At 40.2% G+C, this 15,039-nt stretch overlaps 1 protein-coding gene across 1 annotated transcript; it reads right to left on the reverse strand.

The window, feature by feature from the left end:
- Positions 1–904: 904 nt before the first annotated feature.
- On the reverse strand, positions 905–14,743 carry ganc (glucosidase, alpha; neutral C; the record flags this gene model as incomplete). Its single annotated transcript, XM_084044547.1, is given in 25 exon segments — positions 905–1,014; positions 1,557–1,660; positions 2,301–2,413; positions 2,967–3,080; positions 4,005–4,079; positions 4,165–4,241; positions 4,910–4,974; positions 5,119–5,187; positions 5,921–6,095; positions 6,466–6,567; positions 6,721–6,817; positions 7,117–7,260; positions 7,546–7,625; positions 7,846–7,972; positions 8,152–8,387; positions 8,895–9,039; positions 9,441–9,624; positions 10,727–10,823; positions 11,204–11,252; positions 11,255–11,270; positions 11,625–11,801; positions 12,377–12,504; positions 13,680–13,782; positions 14,079–14,141; positions 14,668–14,743. Coding segments are annotated over 25 exon segments (2,679 nt in total). The 5' UTR covers positions 14,697–14,743.
- Between the last annotated feature and the right edge of the window lie 296 nt (positions 14,744–15,039).

A 15,039-nucleotide genomic window follows, 5' to 3' on the forward strand; every position in this document is an offset into this window, starting at 1 on the left:
AAGCCATTCTCATCATACAGTATATATGATATAAATGTTGGTAGTCTGGTAATTCAAGCTACTTTTTATTGTCGCAGTCGGTGTTAAGTCTCTCTGAATGATAGCATCGGCTGATTACCTGCAGGTTAAAAAGGCCAGGTGTCACCAAAAGCCATTCACAATGCTCATGCAGCAACTTAAGGACACATGCATAAAGGAACTGTTTGAATCAGCTACCTTGGAAGCTGAAGGTCAGGACAGCTTTTATTCAAAAGAGCACACTATTGTTCCTAAAAATGACAACAGAGGGCCTTCACGTGGCTCGCAACAGCCTCCACACCCAAAACTAGAGTTGGGATACGAAAGCATGCTATGGATTCTGAATCCGAATTCAAACCTATTTAAATCCCCTATCAAATCGTTTGGGTAAATTGATAGTGGACAGAGCAGGGAAAACAATGTCTTTGCGCAAAAATCAGTACAGAACTAGGGTTGTAAAAAGATGTAGTATGGCAACCAAACATCGAGTGAATATTCCCTGAGGAGCTGGGCTGAGAGATGAACAAGCACACCGACAAGCCTGTGAGTGTGTCCATGTCCAGACAAACAGTCACACAAAGAGAGAATTCTCAGCACTTAAATCAGCCTCCATTTCCAAGTGTAGCGGTAGGCAAGAGACAAATTGAAAAGCAACGATTCAATGAGATATCGTTTGACTCTGAACTTAACTACTTAAGCCTATGCTGCATACTTCAGCATACGACGAATAGTCAAAATTGCCGATATACAGGCTCACAATGTGCCGCGATGCGACACGCTGTGAGCTTGTAGATCAGATATTTTTTTTTAAATAATCATATTCAAAATATGATATATCAAAACAGGTGAAAAGGCTGATTAACGTAATCTATTGAATGTGACATAGTTAATCTATCTGAATGTCCCAGTCCATCACCACTCCAAGGTTGAGGTTGTTCACCGTCAACACATGCCGGTCCTCCTCGTAATGAAACTCAGTTGACATGTGCTTGGTTTCTGGTAACAAAAAAACGAAAGAGAACAAGACGATTTATATCTTTTTCATTCTGTCTCATCAATAATAATCAGTAATGTAGTAGCACAAATTGATCATGTGCTTGTGCTTCGTAGTTATTTCATGACATGTAGCAATTTGCCGGCATTGTTAATGGGAATGTGGGTTGTTCAATATGAGATATCATATGATATGATATGACAGATATGTCATGTATCGCAGTATATAAGAAATGTCATGCCATGTCATACATTCATTAAAACCGGGAAAGCATCTGTGTCATTTGAGATGTTAGCGTTTGTTAAAAAAAAGCAGATATACAAGCTCACAGTGCAACACTTCGTGCCGCGCAGCGAGCTTGTACATGAGCAATTTTTTTTCATCTTGAAATTGTGAGAACTACTGATTTAGAAGGCATTTTGTAGAATCGGCCTCAGGTCTTAATGGGTTAATCAATGAGGTGCAAAATATGCCGTAAGATCATGTAAGGTCATGACACACGTGTGAATGTGTATGTGAATGCATATTGACAACACATCCTCACCAAATACATGTACAGTCACGTGGCGAGGCCTCCTCTTCAGCCCCAGGACAATGAGTGACTGAACCATGCAGTCACTGTGAAACTCACACTCCTCACTGCCACTCCTGACAGAGACAACAACACCTGCATGTCAGCCATGGATCAATACATAATGTATACATGCAATATAGCAGTGGTGTTCAAAATGTTTCATGTCAAGGACCCCCAAAATGAAATGCATTTGGCTGCAGACCCAGCAGGGGGTGGGAGAGATATGTTGAGATAATTTTGATTATCGTTAGTTTATCTAAGTACGGCAGCTGTGCAGGAATGTCACTCAGTGACACTGGTTGCATTCACAAAGATTGTACTAGTTGACTTTCTTATATACACAGTTAAATCCTCAGTGTTCATTTATCACATGTGTAACTCAGACTGTACACATGTGTACAAGTTAAAATGCTGAGGACTTTACTGTGTAAGTGTTATATTAAATGTTACAGCTGAATCCCCCCCCCCCCTTTGGGGATGAATACATTTTAATATTCTCTTAACCAGTGAAACCCTATAAAGTTAGTCGATCAAATCCTCCAGGACTCTATAATTGGTCTGCTGATTTTTTCCCCAACTATACCAAATCTCTTTGACGAAAATAGCTGAATGTTCACCGCAGAATAGGGAAGCTAGGGTTCATGTGGTTAAATGTTAAGGCATTTGTTAGTTTTGACATGTGTCCTTCACTGGGGAGGTGTGAGAGTGACCTACCGGCAGAGCAGACGGTCTGACAGCATGCTGAACGTGCGCAGACAGAAGGCCTTTGTGTCACGGTATCTGAAGGAGTGACCGTCATCCAGGTACAGATCACCGGCAGCACAACCCTGCCGAGGAGAAGGGAGGGGAGGAGAGGAGAGGAGAGGAGAAAGTGACTGAGGTCAGGATTAGACTCACAACAACTTGAACCCAAGCATCCCTATTGTAGGCATTCAAAAAAAATAGCCGATCTACAACATGGCCAATTTTTGCCAAGTGTAGAGGGGAAAAAGAGTGGACCAAGTAGCGAGCCAATGCATGTCAAGTATTAAGTGGTTAAAAGATATTGGTTCAAAGTAATAAGAAAAAGTATGTACTGTATGTATTTATCTACTGGTTTAACTATTGATGTTTTAGTCTCCACAGAGTAAGCTCACAGTCCTAGATTACCAACATTTAGTAGAAAAGTCAATGAGCCCATACAATACGTCTTCCCAGAATCATCATGAAATAGAAGTGATGAATAGAGGACAGATAGCAGGATCATTTTTTCTTCTTAGAATTTGGTGGTTGATTAATCAGCGGCACTTTGCTCTCTCATATTTGCAAATGTTATACATGTGGACCCCAGTACCTACAGTATATCACTATACAATTTCCCACATAGCTATAGATGCTTACAACAGAGTCTAGGGCCACCGTGAGGGAGAGGGGGTACTGTTGTTGCTCGGCTGTACAGGCTCCACATTCTGCCCTCCTGGGAACCACAGTGCCCCCTCGCTGGAACACAGGCACCTGTAGAAAGACACCACATGAAGGGATAATGAATACATTGCATTAACATTAAAAAGATAAATCATTTTAAATGCTTCATGGTTCTCCATTAGAGTCACAAGCATTCATAATTTACCGTAATGAATGTATTGTAGTCTTTTAAACATGTTTTTTGCCAGACCTGAAAGGTATGGCCTACACAAGCCTTTGTCACCAATTTGTCCATACATGGTATGTCTGGTTGTGGTTAGGTTTCTTATGCATGAATAAATAGGCACAGACTATTTGTGACATCACTATTATGTCACAAGTATAAATACAGATGGTATACTGTAAACCGTAAGACACAAATATTTCAATTAGACCTTCAATGTCAAATATCCTGGTCTTGTTATCCATAAATTAGGGTTCCTCCTATCAGTATATCGAACAAATTTCGACTGATGTTGATGTTCATTTGGTCTACCTCCCTAACGTCAAGGAAAAGCACCTTGATTTCTCTGAGATAAAAGACGAAAGACGAAAAGACGAAAGACGAAAGACGAAAGTCTCCCTCACTAACGTCAAGGAAAAGCACCTTGATTTCTCTGAGTGAAAGTCTCCCTAACTAATGTCAAGGAAAACCACCTTGATTTCTCTGAGACTAAAGACTTCAGTCCATCCCCCGTGCAACCCTACCTTTAGAATTAGACCCAAGCTAAGCCGGACTTCACACGACACCGGCTTAGGTCTGGCAGAACCAGGTCTCCTGGTCTTGTTAATAATAACTAGCTTCAACCTGTCTTTGTGGTAAAATGTAAATAGAATATTATATTATTATATTCCTAGACCTCCAGCAGTAGCCCATCAATAGACTATTTTCAAATGTGTACCCCCAGTTGTCGTCCCCCCCCCCCCCCCCTCCCCCCCCCCCCCCCGGTGGGCAAATCAGGTCAGGACACCCACCGTGTCCAAGGTCACTGGAAAGTTCAGGGTCCTCCCTCCTTTGTACAACTTTGCAGTATGGATATCATACCAAATCTACAGGACAGACAAAAAAACAGAGCAGCATGATTTTTCACATGTAATACCAGATATGTAAGTGCTTACACTTATGCTTATTTACCTCGTTCGATTCTGGAAGTAAAACTTTGACTTCTTGAACACCAGATTCAGTTACAGGACAGGCAAGCAATGCAGCTCCTGCAGGGAATGAGGGAGGTACAGTACATTTAAAGTGATCTTGAGCTTTGATAGAATCTTGGGTCTAAAATTTGTCAAGCATCTTTATCTGATCGCTGTGGTCCATTAGCGAGAAACTGGAAGTAACAATTCCATTTACACTCAATGCCTGGCAAAACAGGTCTCAAAATCACTCTTTTAACACAAACGAATAGGAACAAAGCAAATCTTAACAACATATTTTTTTGAAAATGAGTTCTGGTACGTAATAAGGGGTAAATGAAATGTCAGAATAGGCACAAAAACACGATAAAAAAAAAAACCAATAGCAACATTATATGCCAGACTCATTTTTATATATCGGTAGAATCCTCTTCATTTGTGTTCATTTATGTGCAAAAAGTGTAATTTTGAGAAACATTTGTGAATGGAATCACTACTTCTGATTTCTTTATCACAAAGAGCACAGAAGTAATAAGTACATAAAGGTTATCTGTAATATTTGGATATCATGCTCAGGTAGCTATTCAACCCAAGGTTCAACATAGCTTTAAACCGAGAAGACGATACGAAACGTAACAAACAATGACTGCTTGTTAAAAGGAAACTGGACTCATGGAAGTGCAGGTAAACAAAGTAAGACCAATTAATACTTAATATGTATATAATATTTATAAAGTGTTCTTTACCAATCATATACTGGTTGTCCACATCAAAGATGCTTTGTTCTCCTGGATACTCCACCCATAAAGGTCTGTTATGATGAATAGAATAACTGTTGACTTTTGTGTTAGAAACAGTTAAAATATGAGAAGAATATGAGAAATAATATTAATCACTGACAACACCGCTTTAGCTGCAGTTCTCCAATTGAAAAGTGGAGGGCAGCAGTACTAACCTAAGAGGAGGCAGCCCTGAGACATGTGCTTGGTAAAATAAAGTGTACCAGTATGGCAGCAAGCAGTACCTGAAATACACAGAAAACAAGTGGGGTCTCTCATTAGGAGCTGTAGGAAGAGATAATGGACCAATCTGTCATTTGACTGTGTGAGATCTACACTGTAATCTTGTCTTGGTTAGTTAATAGCTCAAACATACCTCCCAAGTCACATCATGATTACGTAGAAGGAGCACCTCACTAACCCATTTAGACCTGGAACACCTATACGCTATATACCTTTCAAGCCAGGAACACCTGGTTCCATCCATCTTATAATGAGCATTACTGAGGACCGATTATGAAGATAGATAGAAATTGAAAATGGGTTGTAAATGTTATTTTAAGTAGATCTTTCCATGTATGGTATTTTGTGATTGATCATTTACAGTAGACATATAATGACACTGACACAGATGAGCATTTGTAGTCATAATTCAACCATCATTTTCTCCCAAATTTGTACTGTTAAATGGCATATTAATATCAACCTCCAGCCAAATACTGGTGAATTATCAGCTATTTATCAAACCACTTATTTAATCAACTATTTACAGTAGAGTTTCTTTATTAAACTGGCAAGTTGGTCTGGTAAAATCGGAAACGTTGTTGTTTGGAGTTGGAACCCATCGTCCACCATGTCAAATGGACAAAAGCTGTCCTTTTATTTATATTTTCATGAACATGGCGTCCTTGCTAATCCCCCCTAAATGTGCCCCTTGCCGGGGTGTTTTCATGAAGATGAACCGTGTTTTTCCAGTACCTCTGCTGGATCACAGCGCGTATGGCAGCAGTGACCTCGTCTCCAAACAGCCAGGGCTCTCTGCGCTTTGTCTCCTTGGCAGAGTGACCACGGAAAAATGGTTGCAGTGCACCCGCCTGGTACCAGCGCACCAGCAGCTCTGGCTCCGGGTCCTGAACAAATCCCCCAACGTCCGCTGAAATACAGATAATTGTCCTGCTCTGTCATATTGCAAGTTCAATTTATGTCAGTATGTACTTATGATACGTCATAAGTCATCTCCAACAACATCACCAAGATAAATCCCTGCTATTCTGTTATTCTGATAGGGCACTGGTATGGGGTTCATTTTACATATGATAGTAAGGGATGAAATATTCCTTCATGAAAAATTATGGATCATGGTTTTGAAATACTGCACATTCACACTTTCAGGATAAATTGAAGCAAGAAATCTGTTATTACATGGAGTGAACAAAGTCATTCTGACTTCCTTTTTTGCTATAATATTTTTTCTTTAGTTGGGTTCATATTTTATTCACTGTCCATTCATGAAATCCACTCACCACCACAAAACGATATGCCAGCCACACTTAGAGATAACAACATTGGGATGGATATCTTCAAATAGTCCCAGCTGGCAACGTTGTCACCTGTCCATATTGCTCCTTTGTGTAAAAACAAATAGAAACAAATTCAACTCAATAATACAGATTTGATGAAATAAATTAAAACAATAATGCCTTTGTTCAGGAATAATCTCATTGAAGTCACTTGCTGGTAAAGCCAGCATACAAAAGGACAAAGGAAGTATAAATTACCAAATCTCTGTGATCCTGCAAAGAAGGAGCGTGAAAGGACAAAGGGTCTCTCTGTGCCTCCTGAGCGAGTTATCAGACCATCTGCTGTAGCCATGTGCTGGAGGGTGATGACAATAAGGCAATAATAATACTGTGTAATGCTGATGCCAATGATAGGTTTTTGACAGTATTAACATGCTGTATGTGTGAAGCAGCACATTTGCTGCCAGTCTGCTAGTCTTGCTGCTGCAAGACTAAACTAAACAAGCTAAGTAACCAGTATTGTACAGTAACCTGTACAATACAATCAAAATAACAGTAATAAATACAACACAGAAAAAAACTGCAGTAAACGATAGCAACTAATCTAAAACTCTACAGTAAATAAACCTTCATTATGGGCTGATTCCAGCTCACCTGGTAAAAGCCATACAGGTTGTGAAGCTCCCTGTGTTCCCAGCCCCCAGAATGAACCGCATCCTTGGGCATGGTTTGCTCTGGACCCCCGAACACAGAAGGTTCATTCATATCATTCCACACAAACAATGATGGTGTCGAACCCTGAGTCAGACTAGAAATTAGTGCACTGCATCAACAACTTCCACACTTTTAAGGTTTTTGTGTTTTTGTTTAACACATACTCGTTTGTGAAGAAAAAAAAACAATGTCTTAATTGTGTCAGGACTGAAAGATAAAATCCCCCCTCCCCCTCAACGTATGTCTTTCCATCACAAGAACACATGGATTTAGGTGGTCATATACTGTATAAGGGATCATATTTTCCATCTGGTCTTATAATAACAGCAGGCATTGCTGATGTTTTGTACTCTCAGTCTGTGTTCTTACCTTGTAGCTGTCCAGGTCGTAAAGTCTGGAGTACCATGCTCGAGTAGCTGGACTACTGTAGTCCAAATAGCATGACTCACCTACAGGACAGCATTTGGGAGGGTCATGCTACTTATAATGTCCCTGTGCTAATGGAAATATTGAGAATTCACCGATGTTGACTTACAATCATTCAAACAATCATTCCATTCCCTGCATACTACATTATACACCATTATTTTACTGTTCTACTCAATTTAATTCACTTTGTAACAGTGAACACTCACTAAACATCTAAAAGGGAAATGTACAAAAACCTACCAGGCCAGCATGTTCCCAAATAGATCTGTCCCTTACTGTCCTTGACAAGATGTCCTCCATCCCTAGCCGTGTTAAAGAGAGACCACTCTGGATCCACTTTGATGTGGGGATCATTTATGACCACCAACTGGAAAAGTATGTGTGCAGTTACACAGACTTGAATGTACTCCACAACGTTTAATTTGAGAAATTGATCTGAGTCATTATGCTATTTTATAATGGATACTGTGTTCAGGTATTATACTTAAATTTGTCATAAAGAACCAAATTAAACAACAATACAAAGCAGAACCTAGAAAAACAAACCTTCCTCTTCTTCTGCTCTAGGTGGCGTTGCAGGCCAACGGGATCAGGGAAGAGGACAGGGTCCCAGGTGAAGTAGCGCTTCCCCTCAGTGTGTTCGATGTCCAGCCAGATGACGTCGTAAGGGATGCCGTGGCGGTCGAACCCGGCGTCCACAGCTTTCACGTCTGCCTCGTCATCGTAGTTCCATCGACACTGGTGGTACCCCAGGGAAAACAGAGGTGGCAGGGCTTGATATCCTGGTGGCAAGAAAACAAAGAGAGGACATGATTCACTATAATTAAGTATGCTTTCAGTCATGATAATTGAGAGGAAAACACAAATGTAACTTGAAGAAAGGTGTCAGTTTCAAACTGAGAAATATAATGTTGTTATAGTAGTCCTTTGTAAACGTGGTAGCCATGCTAGAAGTGCTTTCCCTAATGCGTGTGTCCTGTGGTGGTCTTTGGTTCTCAAAGTGGGGTACGGGGACCCCCAGGGGTCCTTGGGGGGTACCCAGCAAAATTAGTTAATATAGCGTCACAATCATTTTAACCACTTTAACCATATTTTATACTTAAAAAATAGCAGATATACACGCTCGCGCTATGAGCTTGTAGATCTGCTATATCGGTAGAACCACCGCTGTATTGGTACTGCAAATCCTCCTTACTGTTGCTCTTGTAAGAAGAGCACGTGTGTAGCAGCAGTGCAGAGAGCATGCATACAGGTAATGTAACAACAACACTTGAACATAGCCAACACACCTGTTAGCTGAGCATACTGAGTGAAGGTCTGGGCGGGAGTGGGTCCCAGCAGGACCATGCAGTCAATCACACCACTCTCTGACTGCCAGTGTACGTCTGTATGAGGGCTAACCCGCTTCTTCTTCACTGGGGGGGCACCGTCATCCTGGTATAGGAGGGCCAGTGAGAACTTAATGCACGTTAACCCATTAAGACCTGAGGCCCGATTCTACAGGCATGCAGTGAGGCACGAAGCGACGCGCTGTGAGCTTGTATATCTGCTATTTTTTAATATAGCCAACACTAAAATCTAAAATGACACAGAGATTCTTTCCTGGTTTTAATTTGTTAAGCATAAGATGCCTACATTGGGTATTTTTTATGTAATGAGTATCTTTAGTGCTGTTTGTGAAGGAGTACATTCCGACTCCATACTAGTCGCCTTTGATAGAGGGCCAGTATTAACCACGATAGCCCTATTCTGGGGGTGAACATTTGGCGAAAATAGCTGATCTACAAGCTCACAACATGATGCGATACGTTATGTGTACGTACAGTGTTATTCACCTGCTGTTCATGGGAGCTGTAGTAAACATTCACAAACGTCTCTGATGCGTTGAGCCAAAATATGCCCACAGTTCTGTCAGCCTTGTGGGCCAGTAAGAGTGGTACTGACCCATACAGGCCAAGGCGACTATACAGGTCATAGGCAAACACGTCCAGATTATACAGCCGATACGGTTCACTGTCCCTGAGAAGGGAGATGTATAAAAGGTTAAAAATTGTTTCGGCAAATCGGAAGCTGGCAGCTTTAAAGGCCCAGTCAGTGACACATGGGAAGCAAATGGGTAGCTAAAAATGCTGTAGTGTTGCGCACATCCTTCCCAGTGCTGGTGCCAGGTTCAAGTAAATTTACTGTAGAGAATAAGGGGGACGGCACACAGCCATTTGCTCCATCAGTGCACTTATTTATTAATTAAAACATGCACATGGATCCACAACACAACGTTTCGGCCATCATTTGGCATAATAAATAAGTGTACTGATGGAGCAAATGGCTGTGTGCGGTCCCCCTTATTCTCTAAAGCAAATGGGTAGCCCCACCACAAAAAATAAAGAAAAAACAGATGTGGAGACTGGAGGCATGCCTTTTATTCTTTAGATGATTGTTTCAGTTCTTGATAGGAGGGCTAACACTACAGACAACAGATACATCATTATGCCTCTGCTAGCAACAGCCGTGATTGGAGGCATTTTGTTTTTGGGGTTGTCCATCTGTCTGTCCCATTCTCATGAACGCAATATCTCAGCAACGCCTAGAGGGAATTTCTTCAAATTTGGAACAAACATCCCCTTGGACTCAAAGATGAATTGATTAGAATTTGGTGTCAAAGGCCAAGGTCACCGTAACCTCGCAAATCACATTTCATACATGTTAAAATTACATTTCACCAAAAAATAACATTTAATTCAATTATTAAATTCTTCACAACATATACTATATGAGCCTGGACAGAAGTGGATGTAAACTGCAACTGGTTGGCAGAGGTATACAACCTTGCTATATGTTGGGGCTGTAGTTAATGTAATAGTGCTGTAGTTTGTTTATATATGTGTAAACATTAAGAGGAAAACAGACCTCTATTTTGTTTTATGATCATGTAAGAAAGATCCAAATAGCATGTTTTCCATCAACAAATAAAGATATTTAAGAATGTATGTGAATGAAACACCAATTTAATACAGTATGTTTAAAACAATCCTGAATTGGGCCTTTAAAGTGCTGTCATAATGTTGTATTGTAGAAATCATCCGTTATCATCAACTAAATGAAATGTGTTGATTCATCATACCTTGTATCCCTGAGCTGTAAGCTATCAGCATGCTCTGGGAGACCGTACACATGGCTGAACCCATGGAGACGGACATCAGCCCCTACGCTACTGGGACCTGTGGAGAAAAAAAAAACAAAAACTTTTTTGAATAATATATTTGATCTTTTTCCTGTTACAGTACAAAGTATTGTGCCAGTTCTTATTTGTTGAGTTGATTTTAATATGTAAGGGAACTGCTCAACCACTTAAACCCTAGTGTCCCTATTATGGGCAAATATTTCTAACAACAGTTTGCATGAGCTTGTAGATTGACAAATAGATTTGGTGTAGAGTGAAAAAAGAGGGGCCCTATAGCCTATATCTACTGTACTTTTTAAGTGCTTAAAGAACACAAAGTAGGGTGAACTGATGAAACTAGAGTAGACCAAAGATCTGTCTACCATGATAAGCTTGTCATAGTGACCTTGGCCATTAAATACTCAAAATGACACAAACCATTAGCTTTGATGTCCACAAACTGTCTAAAGGTTTCCTTCCATAACCCCAGTGGATCTTCTCCATGCTGCAAATCGTCAGTGGAAGCAAAGAAAACAGGTAGATATTTGCAGATCGGCCGAAGCTAAGATTAGAGAAATATTACGTTGCAGTGTTGACTAATTAGATTTTCTTACCTCATCACCAGTAGATGCAGCTCTGAGAGAGAAGGGGACAAATGAGGAAATGTGTTTTCTCTCTGTATCCTTCCATTATTATTCAACACTTAAGTATTTGTTTAAAATGGGAAATGATGTTGCATCAAGGCATGAAACATAACATCGCACGCAACTAATCGAAAATGAAGAAAAAATATACTGAATCCGTAAGACAAATTAACGCACACCTACATGTTTGCTTAACAGTACACATCTGCTCTCACCTGGGTGGAACCTGCAGTGTCTCAAACCACAATCTGCCCTCAGGGTTGAATGTGACAATGACTTCCTCATCACACAGGATCTCCAGGTGGAAAGGACAGCCCCACAAACGAACCCGGTGAAGCCCCGAAGACCAAGTTAGAGTGACAGAATCCTTACTTTGCCTCTCCACTCTCAACCTGTCAGATGGATCCAGAGCAGTAATATCAGTTTTCTTTGTTATTTGTTTGTTTTCCGGTTTTCCAGCGGAGACACAGGAGGAAGGCTCAGATGGGATGTGATCCTAGGCCAACTACGGCAAGATTTTGTTACACGCTGTAGCAGATCTAGAAGCTCACAATGCGTCGCAGTGTGGCGCATTTTGAGCATGCAGATCTGCAAATTTTGGCACGCGACACCGGTGCTCAACGAACTATAAATCAGGCTTAGGGCTAATTCATATTTTGTTGCACAACCATCATTTTGTTGCAAAAAAACAGTTATTTTCATCAGGCAATGTGTACATAGTATACAGTGAAGTACTTCACCACTTGACCTCTGAAGGGACATTTCTTCTACCAATGACAAGATAGACCCCCCCCATAAAGGAACTGTCAACCCAACTAGAAGAGTATTTTGTATACCATACTGTACTATACAGGCACACATGCAAACATCAGTAAGATGCTGTAGTGATTGGTTTCTTATTTTCGTATGAACAGCGATTTTGTTGACTTTGTGTCATAATGTAAGGAAATCCAAGCACATTTCTTACTGTTCACACTGTGGTTCCGCGGTTAGCACGTCTGGAACTCGGTAACGTGCTTTAATGGGCTGCAGCTCATCCAGCAGAATTCTTACAACCCCACTTTTACTGGGTGACACACAGAGAAGCAGTTCCACCTATCAAAATAGGTAACGATTACGGTAAAGTACAAGTTATTTGTATATAGCATTTAACTGTGTATATATATACTGTATGTATCACATACCTGTACCCAGCCTTTATTTTCCCTAGTTGAGGGCAGTGGTGAAATGACCAAGAGGGTGATATGTTTGCACTGATTGATCAGCTGTCATATCATCCCTATGGGTTATACAGCAACTGACCCTTCAGTAAAGGCTAAAGCCACATCTTCGCTAGGGGTTACATGGCAACTGACCAATAAGTGCATCTAAAAGCGTCACCTTGCCCTGAACTAGCATGGCAAACAACCTGGCTACTTAATAAACTCACAATATCAGACATGGACAAAACTCATTTTGTGAATAGTGTGGTAGAATTTTCAGCTGAGGAGACACTAGAGTTTATCTGGGCGCAAAGAGGAAAACAGCCGACTTCAACAGTGACTGGCTGTGTGTACCAATAAAGGTGAGGCACGCTAGCAACACTCCTTCGGTGTTCTGAGCCAACTCTACCCAAAAGAAAATCCCAATGGGACTGTCTGTACCTTTTTGTTTGCTGAGGCTATGAGCCTCGATGACAGTAATGTTAATCTACTTACTTATTCAATGCTATTTTCTCATTGTGAATAAATAAGGCTATGTATGGATATGGAACAGACAACTAGTGTACACGTACATAATGTAGTATACAGTAATATATAAAACTGCGTCTACATATCCAAAATATTTTTTTTTAAATAGCACATCCCAAAATTCAAGGCAATAGAGGACAAAATACTCACATTTACACATATTTATTTGGCACACACAGAAGAAACTTCAACCCTTACGCATTTCTTCCAAGAGCCTTCATCAGCGCATGCTCTGATGAAGCTCTGATGAAGCATGCTCTGATAAAAGCTCTTGGCTATAACAACGCCTTTTCATATTTTGAATATACATATGAATTTTGGTTTTAGTACTCCACTGATAAATCCCACACAGTTGAACCTCTTTTTCTAACTCATAAAACTGTCTATTGTTTTTGCCATTATATTTTCTTAAATCTTATCATAAATCGCCTTTCAGCATTGCATGTGTGGTCCTATTTTCAATGTACTGTACAACAAATGTGCATACATCTTATGATGATGTAAAAACAATATGAAATGTGACTTGAAGCTTGTCCAAACCTGTATATGAGGTTCCAAGACATGAACAAGTGCCCCTTTCTCTGTCAGTGCCAAGGTATCCAGAAGGGCCCTGTACTGCAACTTAGGGCCCTGCATCTGTCGCCTAATAAGTGACAGACAAATTTACCATTATTATTGTTATTATATTCTCATTGTGTGATTCATCATAACAATATATTTTCAATACATTACAATCTTGAATCTCCGTTAAATCCACTAAATCATAAATCAGAAGTCATGTTTTAACTACATTTTGCATTTATGCAAAGCTCTATGCAGAATATTAAATTAATGATATATTATTAAATTGATTGATAATGAACACACACACACACACACACACACACACACACACACACACACACACACACACACACACACACACACACACACACACACCTATAAAATGCCACCTGGTCACATTTCTTGAACTTTTGTTTTCCTTCATCATCAGGGACAACACTGCATAAAGGAAAGTGGATGATGGCAGGAAGGAAAAAAAGAGAGCAATCAGTGTAAACAAACTACAATTAATCCCACTTGCCAGCAACTTGTCTGTGCAGCAGTGGAGGGATTCATGTAACAGTGGTGTAAAGTAACATATATTACTCACTTCTGCCCTATACATTTTGGATCTCAAGCTCATGATGCGCATGTGAGCTTTTTATACATTTGAAAACTTGTGAAATGGAACATGCATAATGATCGTACTTTCTACTTTTGGTACTTTAAGTATATTTTGATACCAATACTTTTGTACTTTTACTCCAGTACATTTTGAATTCCGGACTTTTACTTGTAACAGAATATTTCTACATAATATTGACACTTTTACTTAAGTAAAAAATGTGAGTATTTTTTCCACCACTGTCTAACGCCAGGTCCATTGACCTATGAGTACGGGTTGTGCCCTCTTTGTACGGTGCACGTGCCAATCAAGACAACATGTGGCACTTGTATGGATATTAAATATATATATATTATATACCTAACAATCGTTTGGCCTTCTCCTGCCATTTCCGTAGACAACTTTTCTGTCACTGCGGAGTTCTTGTTTTTGTTGCCGCTACAGAGAACCAGAGCCTTCTACACTCTGCAGAGAACTGTACAGGGTTGCCAAGTCCACTTATTATAAGCACTTTGGACTTTTTCTGCAAAGTTGCTGTAAAGTCTTTTTCTGTAAAGTTGCTTGTAAATATTGGTTGCGGGTTGCGTTTTTTTGGGGCTTGTTTCTAACGTGTAGTTGCTTATTTGCGCGTGTTTCCTAATGTTGTTTAAACCAGTGTTTAACATTTTCAAGTCAAGGACCCCCAAATGAATATGTATTTGTCTGCGGACCCCCATCTGAAAATAAAATGCC

This window comes from Gymnoscopelus microlampas (genome assembly GCF_963454915.1).
Source record: "Gymnoscopelus microlampas genome assembly, chromosome: 20".
Lineage (NCBI taxonomy): Eukaryota > Metazoa > Chordata > Actinopteri > Myctophiformes > Myctophidae > Gymnoscopelus > Gymnoscopelus microlampas.